The 17698-nt window shown below is 37.8% G+C and overlaps 1 protein-coding gene across 1 annotated transcript in view; it reads right to left on the minus strand.

Moving 5' to 3' along the window:
* PHF21B (PHD finger protein 21B) overlaps positions 1 to 17698 on the minus strand; it is a 60515-nt gene that overhangs the window by 12093 nt on the left and 30724 nt on the right. Inside the window, exons 4-7 of the mRNA XM_032221865.1 lie at positions 17013 to 17132; positions 9735 to 9786; positions 7744 to 7820; positions 1233 to 1287 (exon numbers count right to left, since the gene is read on the minus strand). Of these exons, the coding sequence (XP_032077756.1) occupies positions 1233 to 1287; positions 7744 to 7820; positions 9735 to 9786; positions 17013 to 17132 (304 nt within the window). The remainder of the gene's footprint in view (positions 1 to 1232; positions 1288 to 7743; positions 7821 to 9734; positions 9787 to 17012; positions 17133 to 17698) is intronic.

Below are 17698 nucleotides of genomic sequence, written 5' to 3' on the forward strand. Positions count from 1 at the left end.
GATCATTGTTTTTTCCAAAAAATCTTAGTAGAGGAAATGAGAAATGGGGCAATATATAAAATAAGATACATAAAATCTTCTGAAACACTACAGGAAAAAGCAACCCATCCTGGAAGCATTGTCCATGTTAGGCACAAGATTAGTTCCACTTGAATAACACCAAAGTTAGAGTTACACCTTCCAAAACTTGAGGGTAACAATAAAGAATTGAAGATTTGATGGTTATAAAAACAACAACTGTGCATTTTATCTGTGATACAATCTTGAGTACAGACTTTAGTAACTGCTTCATTTAACAAGAGTTCAAAGTTAGGATAGTGATGGAAAAATAACCAATCCTCACATTTATGACTTTCACAGATAAGCAAAGTTGAAGGAAGATTGTAAGCACAACTGTGGGTTCACTTAGCGACCACTTTGCTTAATAACCAAGTGGATCATCCCAATTGTGGTCACTAAGCAAGGATTACCTGTGCTAGGGTTCTGTTTTCTTTCTAAATTTGAGGGTTTGTCTTTTTTTGCTCTTGCTAAAAAAAAATCATAACTTTCTATTAGAAGTAAAAATTACAGTTTCTAGCACAATTGCAATACAGCTACTGTGTTCCCCCCAAAATAAGACAGGGTCTTATTTTCTTTTGACCCCCCCTAATAAGTGCTTGGCCTTTTTTTCGGGGAAGTCTTATCATTTTTGAGGTGCAGGAGGCGGCGAGCGTGGTCACCTCATGGCTGCTGCTGTGTTGCAGTATTTTCAGGGAGGGCTTGTTTTCGGGGGAGGGCTTATTTTAGCGCATGCGCTCCAAAGCCTGATTGGGCTTATTATCCAGAGAGGTCTTATTTTCAGGGAAACAGGGTAGGTATTATTAACGTTTTGATGTCTACAATACAAACACCCTAACAAGAAATTACAATACTTATTCAAACAATGTTATTAGAATAAAACAAGAGCTACTAGATCTTCCAAAAACATTTTTAAGATTACTAACTTTTGCTACAATTTTACACATTTTGGGATCAAGTGTCAGATATACAACAACGCAACTACTATTCCCAAGTAAAATTTCAGTAACAAGCACTTCAAATCTATTTTCTCTTGTTCCAAGTTTGTAGTTTCTGCCAGATTATGACCTTTCTGAAATCTAAGGGAGCATGGGTTACAAGCAGAAGAGACTAGAATTGACAAGAACTGTTTTATTCATGTGTTTGGAATGCTGATCTTCCATTCAATAACTTACCTCTTGTGGAGAGGAAAAAAGGGTTGTTCAAATAATTTGATGCAAGGCGTTTCCGCTGAAAAATAAGAAAATGTCCACATTTATATGAATGGCAGCTCTTGCATTGACTTCTGAAAAATCCAAGTAGAAGTTTCTTCTAAGAAATTTAACCCAAAACTTAAATGCATAGTACATTAATATGTGTACGTTTGTGAAAACAACATGAATGTTTGAGATGTATTGTATTCTTTTTTGCTTTTGTTGATTCATTTGAATCAACATGTGAGCAATACTCCTCTGTTGTGGTTGTGCAGTGACAGTAACTGGGTCTAATTTCTTTTGGGAATGACTCATAGCCCCTCAGGGGACTTATTCTTCTTGAGATGCTGTAGGACACGGGTGTCAAACTTGCAGTCTGTTGGCTGGATGCGTTGCGGTGGGATCTTTCCAGTTTAACAACTAGTTCGATGACGCACGATTTGCTACATGTGTGTGCATAGTTTGAGGAAATCTTCACTTCTGAGGTTCTTTGGAGGAGTAACACTCTGCTCCACAAATCAGCTGAGAAGATAAAAGTAGGAAATAACATGGGCGGGCCCATCTGATCATCGAGGCAAACCGGTTCACTCCCAGCTGATCATCGGAGCTACCCATTCGGCTGAACCAGTCCTAACCAGTAGAATCCCACCTCCGGTTCAGGCCACATGCACCCAGCTCCGCAAAGGGAAAAACATTGCGATACATCACATGACGGCAATGTGAGGCAGCATGTTTGACACCTGTGCTGCAAGACCTTTAATTCAGTTGGGAATATCAATTTCCACAGGATGGAAATTGGTGAAGAGAGACAACGGGAGTGGGACTAGGATCATGACATCATGTTTGCCATCTTGCCCATTCTGGCCCTTCCCCAGAGATACTTTGATAGAAAATGTCTCCAAATTTCATTCCCTCAAGGGTCAGGATCCCAGATTTTGGACACGTTCTTTAAATTTAGCTCATTTGAGGCACCTTGGTTTAAAAACTGTTGCCCTATAGTGGATCCTTTCACCCCGTTAAAGATAATGACAAAGAGAGTTTTAGTAGTAGAAAGATTCCTGTATTGTTTTTATCCTAATCAAAAACATTGCTTCCCTTTCAATAAAATGTAAGTACATTTTATATCTTTTTTGTTCTATTAGTTGACAAATTTAGAGTTAATATTTTGAATTTCAAGGTCTCCTTCATTGGTATTTTTATAAAGAATTTTTAATTTATTCTTGTGTTTTAATATTTATTTTTAATTTGTTTTTCAAATTTTTGATGCCCATCTTTTATGGCTCAGAGACTCCTACTAATAATTTCTTGATATGATTTTTCAGTTGTATTTACTCAATGTTTGTTTGGAAGCGATACAGGAATAGAAGGAGACACTTTTACTTCTTTCATTTACTTAATTGAGTAATGCTTTATGTTCAGTTCAAATAATCTGCCATTTTGAGCAGGTCTCCCTGAATGGGTGTTGGATCACGATATTAACAGTCTGGTCCAGTAACTTTTTCCAATTATAGAGCAAGAACTGGGGGGGCGGGGGAAGCAATTTCAAATTAAGCAAGATCAAATTGTAACTTAAATGGCCACAAAATGCCTGGAATGTCAGTATTTCTTTATCAATATTGTCATAAAGAAATAAATCAAAGTTACTAATTGAGTAAGTGCTAAACAGCTGATTCCAGTTTTATTTAAAGCCACTTCTGGTAGCCAAAAGCATTTCCTCATGAGGAGTTTTGTAGATCTCTCTCCTGGAGTTAGTGAGGGGGACATTTATGTCTTGTTTCTTTCCTTCTTTGCCTTAAATTAGTCAAAAAGATAACAGATAGGGACAACTTTATTTTTCTGTTTATTCATCTGTTTATTAAACACACATAAATTGTTGGTTCAGTTTGAAAAGAACTGAAGAAGCTTCTTGAAAAAGACGGAAAAGGTCCTCAAGGAAAAACAAAGACCAGTTGACTTTTGAAAAAGCACCTTTGGGAAATTATTTGTTTTCTGATGGGCATCTATCTATCTATCATATCCATCCATCCATCCATCCACCATCCATCCATCCATCTATCTATCATGTCTGCCTGCTGCCTGCCTGCCTGCATGCCTGCTTGCCTGCCTACCTACCTATCTACTTATCATCTATCTACCTACCTACCTACCTACCTACCTGTTCTGATCCCCCCCTCCATCCAGTAACGAAAGCCGAGACAAGCTTAACTGGAATGTACTTTAATAGCAAGAAACCAAAACCTTGGTGGCGGAAAGTCAAGCATAACAAACAGATAAGGACCTTGGCAGCAACTCAGACAAACCTTGGCAGCAATCCAGTCTGCCAAGTTAGTTACAAAAGTTCTCTTTAGTTGATGCATTGACTTCTGCAAGAGGGGCATGTGCACAACAGTCTTTTTATAGTCTGGAGAGGTGCCTAATGACCACCAGCTGAGTGCTATTACCTCCTGTAACTTGCGTAACTGTTCCTGATGCCTATTAGGTCTTCGATTCCGGGCGTCCAGGAACAACTCACTGCTGGCTTCTGGATCACTCTCCCTTGTCTCCTCCCCACTGGTCCAAGGCTCAGGCGCCACCTGGTGGCCAACCAGTCTCTCTGCGCCCTGCTTGGAGTCGGAACCCTGTCCAGGATCCTCACATCCTCCAGAGGCAACTCATAGGGCCCCTCGCTGTCAGAGTCTGGTGGCAGCTCCAACGGCTCCTGCTGGACCACAACACCTACCTATCATCCATCCACCCATCCATCCATCCATCCATCCATCCATCCATCCATCCATCCATCTATCTATCTATCTATCTATCTATCTATCTATCTATCTATCTATCTATCTATCTATCTTCCTATGCTATCCTAGTTGCAACCTGAATTCTTTTTTCTGAGATACATACCAGGTAATCCTTAATTTAGAAATTAATGATATGATTTAGAAGCCAGTGATAGAATGATACACAAAGCAAAGCTTCTTAGCAAAGAAAGTTTAATAAATAAATCTAACCCTGAAAATTATCTGCAATTTTAGACATAATACATTCAGAGAAAAAGAAAAATTCGAAACAACTTTCTTCCCACTTCTTACTTTTCCTTTGTGTCAAATTTGCTACTACTAAACTTAGATAAGTTTCCTGGAGGTGTCTTAAGTTAAAGAATGGAATTAGCAAATAAGTTCGTTTCCACATTTAAATACCATCAATTCTTTCTCCAATGTTGTACCAAACCTGTGAGCTGAGAATATGCAAATGATGCATTTCCAAATCTCTATTTTTTTTTTGAAAAACAAAACCATCCCCGTTTCCACATACCTAAGGAGCAGGTAAGTATCACCTATCATGTGATATCTTTACCTCTCATGAAGACCAGCTGGTGTTATAACTCAGATCTCGACCAGTAGTATAAAACCAAAACATAAATTTAGTGATGCTTGCCATGCTTTTGGTTCAAAAAACAAATTTGGACCATCTGTCAGAAATATTCAGGTTCAGTCCATAAACCACATTTAAGGTTCATTGAATTCCTTTTGGTCTGGAAAATGTCCAGTCTTGCAGGGAGCTGGACCAGGTGAGAAAAGCATTCCTCTGTAGAAAGTTAGAGCACCCACCCCTCTCCTAGAAGAATTAAATATTTTAGGAAATATTAAAAAGACAGAATATTTCCCCTAAAAGAGAAATAAAAATATTTAAGGAAACGGAAATTCAGCCTCAGCTCCCTGTCCTCAGCAGATACTTTGGTGCCAGCCTATGTACAAGACAAAAGATCTTCATATGGCACCTGAGGATATTTCACCAGCTCAAGGTTCCACCGGCCTGATTCCGACAGGCGTGACTCCACATAGGAATCTGACTACAGCAACCAATAGAATACATGCTCTTGCCACAGGAACAGGAAGCTAAAAACCCCTCACTCTCCACTCCATGTAGTCAGCTACTCAGACTCACACGTGCTTGGTGATTCTGCTTCACCATTAAACCATCTTTCCAATCAGCCTCCATGTTTCCGGTGTTTTTCTTCCCACTTGGAACTGAACCCAGATGGACATTTCTTCCAAAGTTACAATCCTGACTAGCGTCAACATTTTGAATCAGAAATTACCACGGAAAATAAAACCTTCTTCAGCATGTTCAACATTCTCCAGTTGGTTCTGACCCAGGCTTCCTTAAAAAGCAAGAAGCAGAGTCTTGGTCCCGGCAAAACCCTTTTATTTACACAACTGCGAATTCCTTTCATTCACGGTCAGCAAGGCTTAGCAAACAGTCTTTCAGAGGAATGTTTATCAACATGAACCTTATCTCGTTTGGAGAGCTACCAAATAACTAGTTTCCAAATGCAGGGCAAGGCAAAACTTGGCACAGAGTCTCTTATAGTCTGTGTATGCGCACACTGGGAACAGGCTCCAGCTGTTCCTCTGCCTCACTGCTGTCTAGCTCCCTCTCTACCTCCTACACAGAGCCCTCATCTGAGCTTTCCTCAGCCCCCAGGACTGGGCCATGTTCTTCCTGAACCTCCTCACTGTCCGACTGCTGCCAGCTCTGCTGGCAGGCCACAACACTAGTGGGATTACAGCTCTGAGAGACAAGGAAATAGCCATCTTACTCAAACTGTGATTGACACCATTGAAAGCTCACATAATTATTTTACTAATTACTTTCAGGAATTGCTTGTTAACTGCTTTTTAGCTATTAGGAACCTTTGGATTGACAAGTGTGAAAACAGAAGGAGCACTTCCTTCAATCCTCCACAAAAAGAAGCTTCTAAATCAGTGTTTCTCAACCTTGGAAACTTTAAGTCCTGTGGACTTCAACTCCCAGAATCCCAGAATCCCCCAGCCAGCACAGCACAGCTGGCTGGAGAATTCTGGGAGTTGAAGTCCATAGGACTTAAAGTCAACAAGGTTGAGAAACACTGTTCTAAATACAGATTCAAAGACTCTTTCTTATGGAATAAACATCGAAAAGATGATTACAACTTTGTGTTTATAAAATTGTAACTGGACTAAGGATTCAGGTAAATTTGAAATAAGATTTTGGAATTAATCATAAAAATTCTTCCTGTGGCAAAGTGCTTTTGCTTTGATTTTTAAAAAATGATACCGGTAGGAAGGAACTTTGAAGGTTGGGCACTAGAGGGAGCTGGAAGAAACTAAAGATTAACCAATTTCATTGTATACATAATGACAATAAAGGCTATATTATTATAGGAGAAGAACGCAAACATTGGACTTACTAACATGGAATGGAGCAAAAATATTTTAGCATTCAACAAACTGAAAAATATTTTTAAACAATGTATTATGAAATTAACTTTAATTTTAAACAGATAGACTGCGTTTAAAAGTTCTTATGGAAGACGAACAAGTTTTACAGGACTAAATTGATACTGATCTGAAAGTGGATTTAAAAATGACAAGCTACACCAATGATATAGAAAAAGATGCTAGGCTGGACTTAGAAACCAGCTAATATTTTAATAATTAAAAGGGATATACTTATATCAAACCAAGAGAGTGAAGTGAATAATCTTCCTATGTCGGATTTACAAAAGAGGGTTTAAAAAAAAAAGCTTTGAAGAATTTTGTTAGTAGGAAAAACAGAAAAAAATTAAAAGAAAACCAAGTTTTAGAATATTATTTTAAGGGGCTAAATATCAATATTGTTAAAAGTAAAAGGATTATGGTTAAACCCTGATTTATTTGAACAGGTCTAAAATAAATAATGTTGTTATCGCTAATAACCCTTAATGGACTTTTGCTAATGAGGACTGAAAAGGCAATGTCCTTAAGAATTTATAAATACGAGGTGATGCTACTAAAATTGTTTATACTTGCTGTGATGAAATAGGAAGTATACACACACACATTCATTTTATATATATATATATACTACAGAATTAATCACATATAATCTTTAATATATCCTTATTTTTCTTTTCTTTTTTCTTTTCCTTTCCCTTTTTTATGCCTTCTATATTTTCTTTTTAATTTTTTTTTTGTTTTCAGTTTTTTTTATTGTAGCGATAAACCTTGTGTTTGAGTGGCCGTAATATTATTGCTTCAGATTAGTTAATATCTTACTACATACTTATTGATTTCATTAATAATATTCATCATCTTTTTGTCATTTTTTCAACGGATGTTAGTATTAGGTCTTCAAGGATTAACCCGTCATATGATTTTCTTTGCGTTTGTTCCCATTTTTGAAAGAATAATGTATTCTTTATCCTTTTTTCCCCCAAAGATTGTGTAGAAATTTTGTAGAAATCGTAAAATTGGGTCATAATCAATTGGGTCCCAATCGTAAAAACTCATTTAACCCACCGCCTTGCTTAGCAATTGATATTTTGCTCCCAACTGTGGTCATAAGTCAAGGATATCGGAAAAATATAACACTCATGTGGTCCCAGGTACAATCTTGACTTTCCCACCTTCCTTTGACTTGTAATATCTTTAAACTTGCATAGGCCAGAAATGAAAGCGAAACTGAAAATGTTTAAATATTGGGCTACCTCAGTTTCCAAGAGTCCACTGTAAGCTGGGTTGGCGGTACTTCTTCTTTTTCTTTCCTGCCGTTTGCTCTGGATTTCTATAATCAATTTCAAAAGGGTTATATAAACTATATTTAGACGAAATTTATTTGATCAGATGATGCTTGTTACTTAGCTGACCTTCTGATTAGACCTTATCTTATATATATATATAATTTACATATGTATATTGTATATATGTATTTGTGTGTGTGTGTGTGTGTGTGTATATATATGTATATATATATATATATATATATATATATATATATATATGTATGTATGTATGTATGTATGTATGTATGTATATATATATATATATGTATGTAGGTCTTTGGTTATTTGGGTTTTGTCCCGTGTAAAATTAGAAGTGTCTTGGCGACGTTTCGACGAAGTCTCATTCGTCATCTTCAGGCCTCATGCTTCCAGGAAGCACGAAGCCTGAAGATGACGAATGATGAATGAGACTTCGTCGAAACGTCGCCAAGACACTTCTAATTTTACATGGGACAAAACCCAAATAACCAAAGACCTACATACTAACACTTGCGAAAACCTCAGAAAACATATATATATATATATATGATAGATAGATAGATAGATAGATAGATAGATAGATAGATAGATAGATAGATAGATAGATAGATATTTGTTTTTGTAGATTTTCACAGGTGTAGGTATGCTGGTCTTGTTGTATTCGGGTCTTTTCCCGTGTAAGATTGAGATTGTCTTGGCAACGTTTCGGCGAGGTCTCACTTGCCATCCTCTAGCTGGTGTTTTTGGCCAAACGTAGCCAAGACAATCTCAATCTTACACGGGAAAAGACCCAAATACAACAAGACCAGCATTGGGGGGGGGGGGGGGCGTGTTTGCTGTTCCTGGCCTCCGGAGGCTTTCCTTGAGTCTTCGTGAGGGTGAGAACAGCCACCTCAGGCTCCAGAGGCCCTCTGGAGGCTGGAAATGGACTCGTTTCCAGCCTTCTCGAACTTCCCGTAGGCCCAATTTTTGCCCTTCTCAAGCCTGCGTGTGCACCCTGCACTTACCTGCATCCAAAACGGGCTGCATGGGGACTCCTGAGAGAGGTGGGTTGGGTGGGTGGGGCCAGCCAGAAGTGGGATCTGGGGGTTCTGCGAACTGCACAGAATCTTAGCTAGAGGTTCTCCTGAACCCCTGCAAACCCCCAGCAGCCCACCCGATTCCAGGTCTAAGTAGTAGCCTAATCTTTTCATGTTCCGACTCCCACCTTGTGTTTCCGACCTTATCTGCTATACATCCGGTTGACTAATAATCATCCTGATTATCTTAGCCTTTGGGTTTCTGAACTTCTTTTTCTGGGACTGATTCAGCAATGTGAAATTTATTTTCCTAGCAACAGAAAAGCTTCACAAAAAGCCCACAATATTTGGGTCACACTAATTTGATATTGCAAGCCTTGCAATGTATTTTGCTCACAATCTAGGGCCAGTTTCTCCAAAGGTGTGTCCATTGCAGGAAGAAGGAAGGAAAGGCCATGAATAGAAAAAACTAAAACTCAAATACATTTAGTTCATTTCTAACCTTATTTAGAAAAAGAGGAAAAATCCAGATAGCGATCTTGAATTTTTAATCCTAATAAGCTTTTTAATTATGCACAGCAGTGCCCTTACTTTTAACATGTTTGCATAGCCTACTTCTAAAGATGCAAAAATGAAATAATAATTTCATTATACAATGTTGGTTATTTGTGGTAATGACTTGCATAATCAGTTTACTCATCTTATAATGACTCAATAAGGTTCATGTTTAAGAGCTGCTCACAGGAGCCGTGCTGCATTTTTCAAGTTCTTTCCCTTGAGATCTAACTCCAATAACACAATAAAAAAATTCAGATTAAGGTTTCCAACCTCTTTTTATAAAATAATCTCTTTATTATATTGAAATACATTGCTTTTAAAAACAGAAGAATTTTTTTAAAGTACAATAAGCCTTCTTACCTTCCAAGTATTCAGTCGTAACCAGGCCTAACGCTACCATAAAGGCAATTTTCTATAGAAGAAACAAAGTAAATAAAAAAGTTATTTCTGTATCTTTTGATTATTCACATAAAGAACATAATCCATAATGATGGCTTTTTTCATCCACCAAAGAGTTACCATAAATATTTATATTCTATATCAACTGCATCCTTTCTGAGTTTATATGAAATTATCTTGTTCAATCTTCAATTTATTGTAACTATTTGAAGATTATTATGATTTGGTCCAAGATCAAACCAATTACTGTAAAATATATACACCATTAAAACAGTGGACATGCATAAAAATGACACAAAACCAAGCAAATCAAAACTGCAAAGAGGTTCCTATTTCTATAAGAAAGCTACAAATACAAATTTCACCACCATGCATCTGGAAACTAGTTGCTTAAAAGAGAAACAGTGATCTTCTCATAATAAGAGAAATTAAAATTTTTAATAACTGAAACTAAGAGTTGAAATTGTCAACTATATAATATATAAATCATGTTGTAATTATATGTTCTAGTTCGCCTTAACATGCGTTTATACTAATTATACAGTTATGTCTAATTACACTAATTGCATAAATGCATGTTAATCAACTAAAGCTTATTCAAGGAACAAAATAAATTAACCCAAAGCTTATTTATCAATGCCAAGACAATAGTAATATATATTTGTTTCTTAAAACTGAGAAGCAAGAAGCAGACATTCAACTTTATATCCCAGGTACCAAAATGTGATAACCAAAAGGAAGACTTCTGCTAAATCTACACATCCATAAACAGAAGGCAGGTAAAACTGGGTTTTGGCGTCCTGTTTTTTAACATTAGAATTGGGCTACAGCACCCGATATTACTGTGAGGTCAGAGATAAACTGTCAAGGTTCCAGGTAATACATCCCATTCAAAGAACATTTTATAGGGACATATCAAATTGGCACGTTCCTGGTGGAAAACCTGCTTTAAGTTCCCAGCGGTTTTACACCCAATTAAAAGTAAAACTTTGTCACTCCCCCCAAAGTCTCCAGTCACATGGTCCAATCAGCCTCCAGTCCAGTTGCAAAGTGACCTTAGTCTTTACCATTTGAACACCTGCATTAGCGTCCTTGATTCCCAGGGGAAATAAATTTATTTAGGCTACAATACCCTAGCTATCTCTACACCCTGCTCCCTGGCCCCCTTTTGTTCTGACCGAGACTTCCCAAGAGCAAGAAGCAAACTCCTTGTCCCGACAAAAACCCTTTTTATTAATTTACTGTGAATTTTTACGAACCAATTAAGCCAACTAATTGTCTCCTGCAAACTCCATTCCCCTTTCGCTCCTCTTTTATTTCCACTGGGAGGGGCCATTCATCGTCCACCTGTGGCCTTACTCCCAAGTCGACCCCTGTTCTCTAGCTGTTCCCTTCGCCTGGCAACTCTGTGCATGCGCACACTGGGAACAAGCTCCAGCTGTTCATCTCCAGCCGTTCATCTCACTGATGTCTGACTCTGAAGGCAGCTGATAACTGGCATATGGCTCTGCCCCCTTCCCTGCCTCCAACACAGAGCCCTCATCAGAGCCTTCTTAAGACTTCAGGATTGGCCCATGTTCCTCCCCAACCTCCTCACTGTCCGAATCTGCTGCCAGCTCTGCAGGCCGCTGGTGGGCCACAATATTTTTGTTCTATGTTGTGTCAGCCCTGAAGCAGTGAGGAGGGAAACCTCCCAAGAAAAAACTACAAAAAAGAAAATGGCCACAGTTCGGCCAACTTCAGGGTTGACATAAGCATTTAAGATAAGCATAGCGTGATGAAATTTGGCAAAGAATACAATATTGAAGGTCAGATAGTATAATGTGAGTGAAGAAATGGAGGAGAGAGAGATTGGAAATATAAGGAAAAGTGCTTGGTTATGCTACAAATCCAGAGAATGATTTAATCTGAGCCCTGTGTCATTAATTTAGACTGACTATATTTGTTTAAAATCTTATATAGTATGACTGGGCAATCAACACAGATAGTCCGCAACTTATGACTGGTTATGAAGAAGGTTACAAAGGGACCACACAAAAGCTACTTACGATCCATTTTTTTGAAATCATGACACCTACACCCCCTGAAGTCACATGATCTTATTTTGGACACTTGGCCACTGGCTCATCTTTATGGTCATTTGCAATATCCCACAGTCATGTAACCATGATTTATGACTTTTTTGCCTGTTTCCAGCATTTACTGCATTTATACCTTTTTGCAGCATTCCATATTCACAATTTACAAGTTTGGTATTAAAAACCAGGGCTTACTTCCAGTTTCCACCCAGAATGCTCATTGCGGGCAATGGATTTGTTTAATGACCATGGCATTCACTGAACAACCACTGCAAAAAATGTCATAAAATCAGGCACAATCGCACAACGATCCACGTAACAAATGGCACAATTTGCATCCATAATTTGGGTCCAATTATGTTTGTAAATTAAAGATTATCTGTACATGGGTGTGAACAGAGTACAGGCAGGGGATCTCAGTGCCTCCAGGAGGGTATTAAATGAAGTCAATTAACATGGCTCTCGGCCATGGGGGTAGGATTTTCCTTTCTATTGTAAATAACCTCTTCCCAAGTCAGTGTTTGTAGCTGGTTGGCCTAGCAATACTTTATTTGAGATAGCACATTTGCTTAGATTTTCTTTCTTTCTTTCCTTCTCTTTCCTTTCTATCTCTTTCCTTTCCATTTTTTCTTTTTCTCTTTCTTTCCTTTCTTTTCCTTTCTTTCCATTCTCTCTCTCTCTCCCCCACCCCAATAGTAATTATGAAAACATGGCTTTTCTCTCGTGTTCTTTTGAGGCTTGTACTGGCAGACCAGTTTTGTGATGGAATAATTTTCCTGGGGTTCACTGTGATATATATATATAAAAAGCAAGAGCAGAAGATATCAAAATTAATTGTGGAAACCTGATTTAGCTAGGGCAGGCTCCTTGAACAATTGGAGGAATTCCTTATACCTTACAGGGGCTTGTTCTTATGGGTATGAAAAATCTGGAAAATTATTAAAATGGCAAAATCAGCAAACTCATCATATAACAAAGGCATGCCAAGTGTTGAAAATCAGTGTAGGTGCTACAATAGAAATCATTTCAAATCTGACTGTTTCCACAATAGGTATACGCGTTGTATTTATGGCACAGCATATGTATTGTATTGTTTCAAAAATATGCATCTGAAGTGACCCCAATAACATAATTAATTACAATAATAGTAATAGTATTAGTGTGTTGGCTCAAAGAGTATAATTTGCAAGAAAGGCGATCCTTCGTTAAAATCTGACTTCTGCTACAAACCTACCAGGAAACCTGATAAATTACAGTTTCTGAATCTTCCCTTCTGCAATACATAGATAACACTAACTTTTCTCTCAATATCGCTCTAAGAAATCCTGGATAAAAATAAATGAACTGCCACAAAGTTCAGTGTGAATGTTAAATGGTATTATTAATAAAATAATGCCATTTAGAAGCTAAAAAACAGTACATCGTTTCACGCACTGCACATCTTTTTTTAAATTTTTAAATAGGAAATGAAGTGACACTGTTGATTTGATACATAGAATATAGATGGATGGACAGACGAATAGACGGACAGACAGAAGATATAGATTATTGATTGATTAGTCTTAAGACAGTGATGAATCTGCATATAGAAGGGAGGTTTAACCACTGGCCCTTTGGTGCAGCCAAAACAATCTGGAGCTGAACATGTTTAAAACTGTAGCGATGTGAGTAGATTTTAGGAGGAGCCCTTCTATTCTACCATCTCTTTACTCTATTTAACAGCAGAGCATCAGCAGTAAAATCCTTCACATTTTTGGGGTTCTATGATCTCCGAGGATTTGAAATGAACATCTAAAACCATAAGTATATTCTTCCCGCATCAACTCAGGAAGTCCAGGCTTCCCAAGAGCTGTTGTTATATTTTCTACAGAGGAATTGTGAAGTCTGTCATTTGTATGCCTATAACTGACTGGTTTAGTACAGCAATCAAACAGAAGAGATACGGATTCCAACGGATAATTAGGACTCCACAAAAAACAATTGGAACCACGCTGCCTTCCATAGAAGACCTGTACATTGCACAGGTCAGTAGGAGGTCTGAGAAAATATCTACAGACCCCTCACATCCTGGACATAAATTGTTTTAACTTCTACCCTCAAACGATGCTATGGGGCATTGCATGCCAAAACAACTAGACCCAGGGACAGCTTTTTTCCTCATGCCATTGTGCTACTGAACAGTTCTCACAGTACTATCTTATGTCTGCATATATTTGCCCATGTTGTATGGCTGTAGTATCATTATTATGCTTCCCATCTTCTTTACTACCCCCTCCTATCATGGTATCGTCGTCATCATCATTCTTTTATTCATTAAACATGAAACTCAGTCAACTGAACGTTATTGATAACTTATTATTATTATTATTATACTTTATTTATTAAACATGAAACTCAAGTCAACTGAACATTCAAAAATGCATCACAAATACTGTTGACTGGTGCTAATGGTTGATACAAGCTGCTGCTAGTGCCCTAGGTATCAACCAAGCATCTTCTTAAGATGTACGATTGTTGTTGTTGTTGTTGTTTTTATCTCTTTTATTTGTTAAACATGAAACTCAGTCAACTGAACATTCAAAAATGCATCACGAATACCATTGACTGGTGCTAATGGTTGATACAAGCTGCTGCTAGTGTCCTAGGTATCAACCAAGCATCTTCTTAAGATGTACAATTGTTGTTGTTGTTGTTGTTGTTATTTTAATCTCTTTTATTTTGAAACTCAGTCAACTGAACATTTAAAATTATATAAAATGATTGTTGTTGTTGTTGTTGTTGTTGTTATTATCATTATTGTTATTTTGCTTTGCATGTATACTGAAAGCTTTTGTACCACAGATAAATTCCTTGTGTATCAAATCACACTTATCCAAATAAAGTATTCTATTCTATTCTATTCTATTCCAATCCAATCCATCCAATCCCATCCCAAAGTAATGATGGGAGGGGGGGGATTTATGCTATTTCCTATACTGTTTTAGAATTTTTAGAATTAGTATCATTTTACAATTCACATGTAACCATATAATTTTAAAATCATCTCTCAAATATTGTCACTCTAGGAATTTTGTCTTGAGACACTTAGCAGATCCATAGCCTTTGAAAGTGAATTGATGAATAACTGTGTCTCTCAATTAGATGAATTTTAGCGTGACCCGTCAAAACCACGGAGGACAAAATCGTGCTCGACGAAAGCGCGCATGTGACGTCATCACAGCGCGACAAAAAAAATTAAAAATTGAAATAAAATTTAAATTAAAGCAAGCCGATTCACATAAAGGTAAGGGTTAGGTTTAGGTTTAGGGTTAGGATTAGGGTTAGGTTAAGGGTTAGGGCTAGGGTTAGAGCGTTAGGGTTACGTTTAGCGTTAGGTTAAGGGTTAGCGTTAGGTTTAGCGTTACGTTAACGGTTAGGTTTAGGGTTAGATTTAGGCTTAGGTTAAGGGTTAGGTTTAGGGTTAGGGTTAGGTTTGGGGGGGTTAGGATAAGGTTTTCGCTTTATTTTTACATTTTTCGATCACAGCGCGATGTTTTCGTCGCGCTGTGATGACGTCAAATGCGCGCTTTCGTCGAGCGCGATTTTGTCCTCTGCGGTTTTGTGGGGGAACCGAATTTTAGATAATGCTCTGATTAAAATGCAGCTCTGTAGAACATCTTGCAAAATCACCTATGTGGCTCAGCCCAGTATGCTATAGTCTAATTCTAAAACCAAATATAAGTTCCATTCAGCTCTATTAGGAATGTGAACAATAGCTTTACACATGGAATAAAAAGGCCATTTATTCAAAATTAAGTTCTGCCACTGTCAGACCTCCGATCAAAATTGTTCTAGCACATATGACAAAGTAGTTTATATACAAGTCTAATTCTTAAGACAACCTTCCTTTATATTATCCATTTCAACTTTGTGCAAAATAGAAGCGAACATAAATTTTCACCAGATTCTACCTGAAGAATGGGGAAGGAGCTGTGTTATTTATCACAGCACCACATTTTCCCAATAACCATTCTATGTAGAGCTGAAGCAAGTAGATATTGGCCTATTCAGCTTGTTACTGTGTGAATGCTTCCTGATGAATTCTTCCTGGCCGAACTATTTATTGGACTTTCGAGAGGCAAGAGCAAATTGACAACCTCATTGTTTCATTAAGGGACTAGCATAGTACAGGCACAACGTAAACTGGATGAAGGCTAAAAGGAGTTTGTCTCAGAAGATGGGAGGAAAGAAGTGGGGAAAATAGTAGAGAACATTAAAAAAAGTAATACCCAACTTTATGGGTAGACAAGAGGCATGTTACATTTACCTCAGCTATATTTTGTGGTTATATTCTCCAGCAAGCTATCACTAGCAAAAGTTGTAAATAAAACAAAACTGTCTGATTATATCTATTTCAATCTTTGATCTATTTTATATTTTGCCTAGCCAATAACCTTGCGTTGCTCGGGTATTTATTTATAGGGGGGAAATGTCTAGCCCAAATGTAATTTCTAATGTTGGATTTTCCTCCTTACCAGAGGGAGCCCCCTTGTGGAGTACTGTGAAGCCATTACCATGGCAACTCCACTGAGCTGCACAGTAGAAGCCATTTTACAGCAATACAGTAAAAGCCGTTTTAAGACCCAACAGGCTGTATCTTAACAGAATACACACCCCGAGGGGTTTTAGGGGTGTCCTACCCCCACAATATTTGTTTCCAGAGAGTAAGTCATCTGTGTACCAAGTTTGGTTGAAATTGCTCCAGGCGTTCCAGAGTTATGCTGGAACATACACACATACAGCCCTTTTTATAGAGAGAGATTATTATAGTCTTTATAGAGGAATAAAATAATTGAAATGGAAATAGGCTGGTCACATAGTAAGAAGAACTGACGGCAGGTGGACCAAAGCAGTCATAGATTGGATCCCACTTGATCAAATGCATCCACAAAAGAGACCTAAAACAAGATGGATCGATAACATCAGCAAGTAATGAGGGCCCAATCGACAAAAGAAAGCTCAGGACCATATTGGTTGGAAACCTGTGTAAGAGGCCTTCATCCTGCAGTGGTCAGACAATAGTTAAAACAATGATGATGAAGATTGTTGTTGATGATGATAATGAAGATGTACATAATAAACATGTGTCATGTTTTTCAAGATAATAAAGTGGTCTTTTTACCTCAGGATTTTCATCTTTTTTCTTTTTGGTAGCAGGTCCCTGAGTTGACTCTTCAGCAGGTTTCTTTATCTCCACTTTATTTTCTGTCTGAGTTGGAACTTTAGGTTGAATGATGATGACCTGAGAATCAACAGACAGGTGAAAATAAGATGTGGAAATAAACATTATGTGCATAGCTAAAGGAAAAGAAGCAATCCCCAATGTTGACAATTTCCAGATGTCAACACCTTTATCTCACAGAATCCCCTAGCCAGAATTAAAGTTATTAATTCTGGCTAGGGAAACTGCAAAGCCTTTAAGCTGAGGCCTGCTCTGTCAATAAAACATGTAAAAATTCATAAGTTGGAACAAGATTTGAATGTCAGGTCAGCATCCTATAAAAGTATCCTTTGAGTTGAGGTGACAATTTCATCTATGTAAGCAAATATGTCCAACACATCTTCCTATTTTCCCTACAACAGAAACCCCGGGGGGGGAGGGGATTCAGGAGTGGTGAAGGGGTAGAATGGCTGCCTTAAGCATCTTCAAGTCTTAAACCACCCTCACTACAATCTAACAGCAAAAAAGGGGTCACAATTACACTACCACATCTCCTGGGCTGAACACTCTGCATCCTTGACCTACATAAAGTTGTTGAAAAAACATTTAGACTTATGCAACAGTAGGTCATCAATCTGTAGATAATT

The sequence above is a fragment of the Thamnophis elegans genome, chromosome 7 (assembly GCF_009769535.1).
Source record: "Thamnophis elegans isolate rThaEle1 chromosome 7, rThaEle1.pri, whole genome shotgun sequence".
Classification (NCBI taxonomy): Eukaryota; Metazoa; Chordata; class Lepidosauria; order Squamata; family Colubridae; genus Thamnophis; species Thamnophis elegans.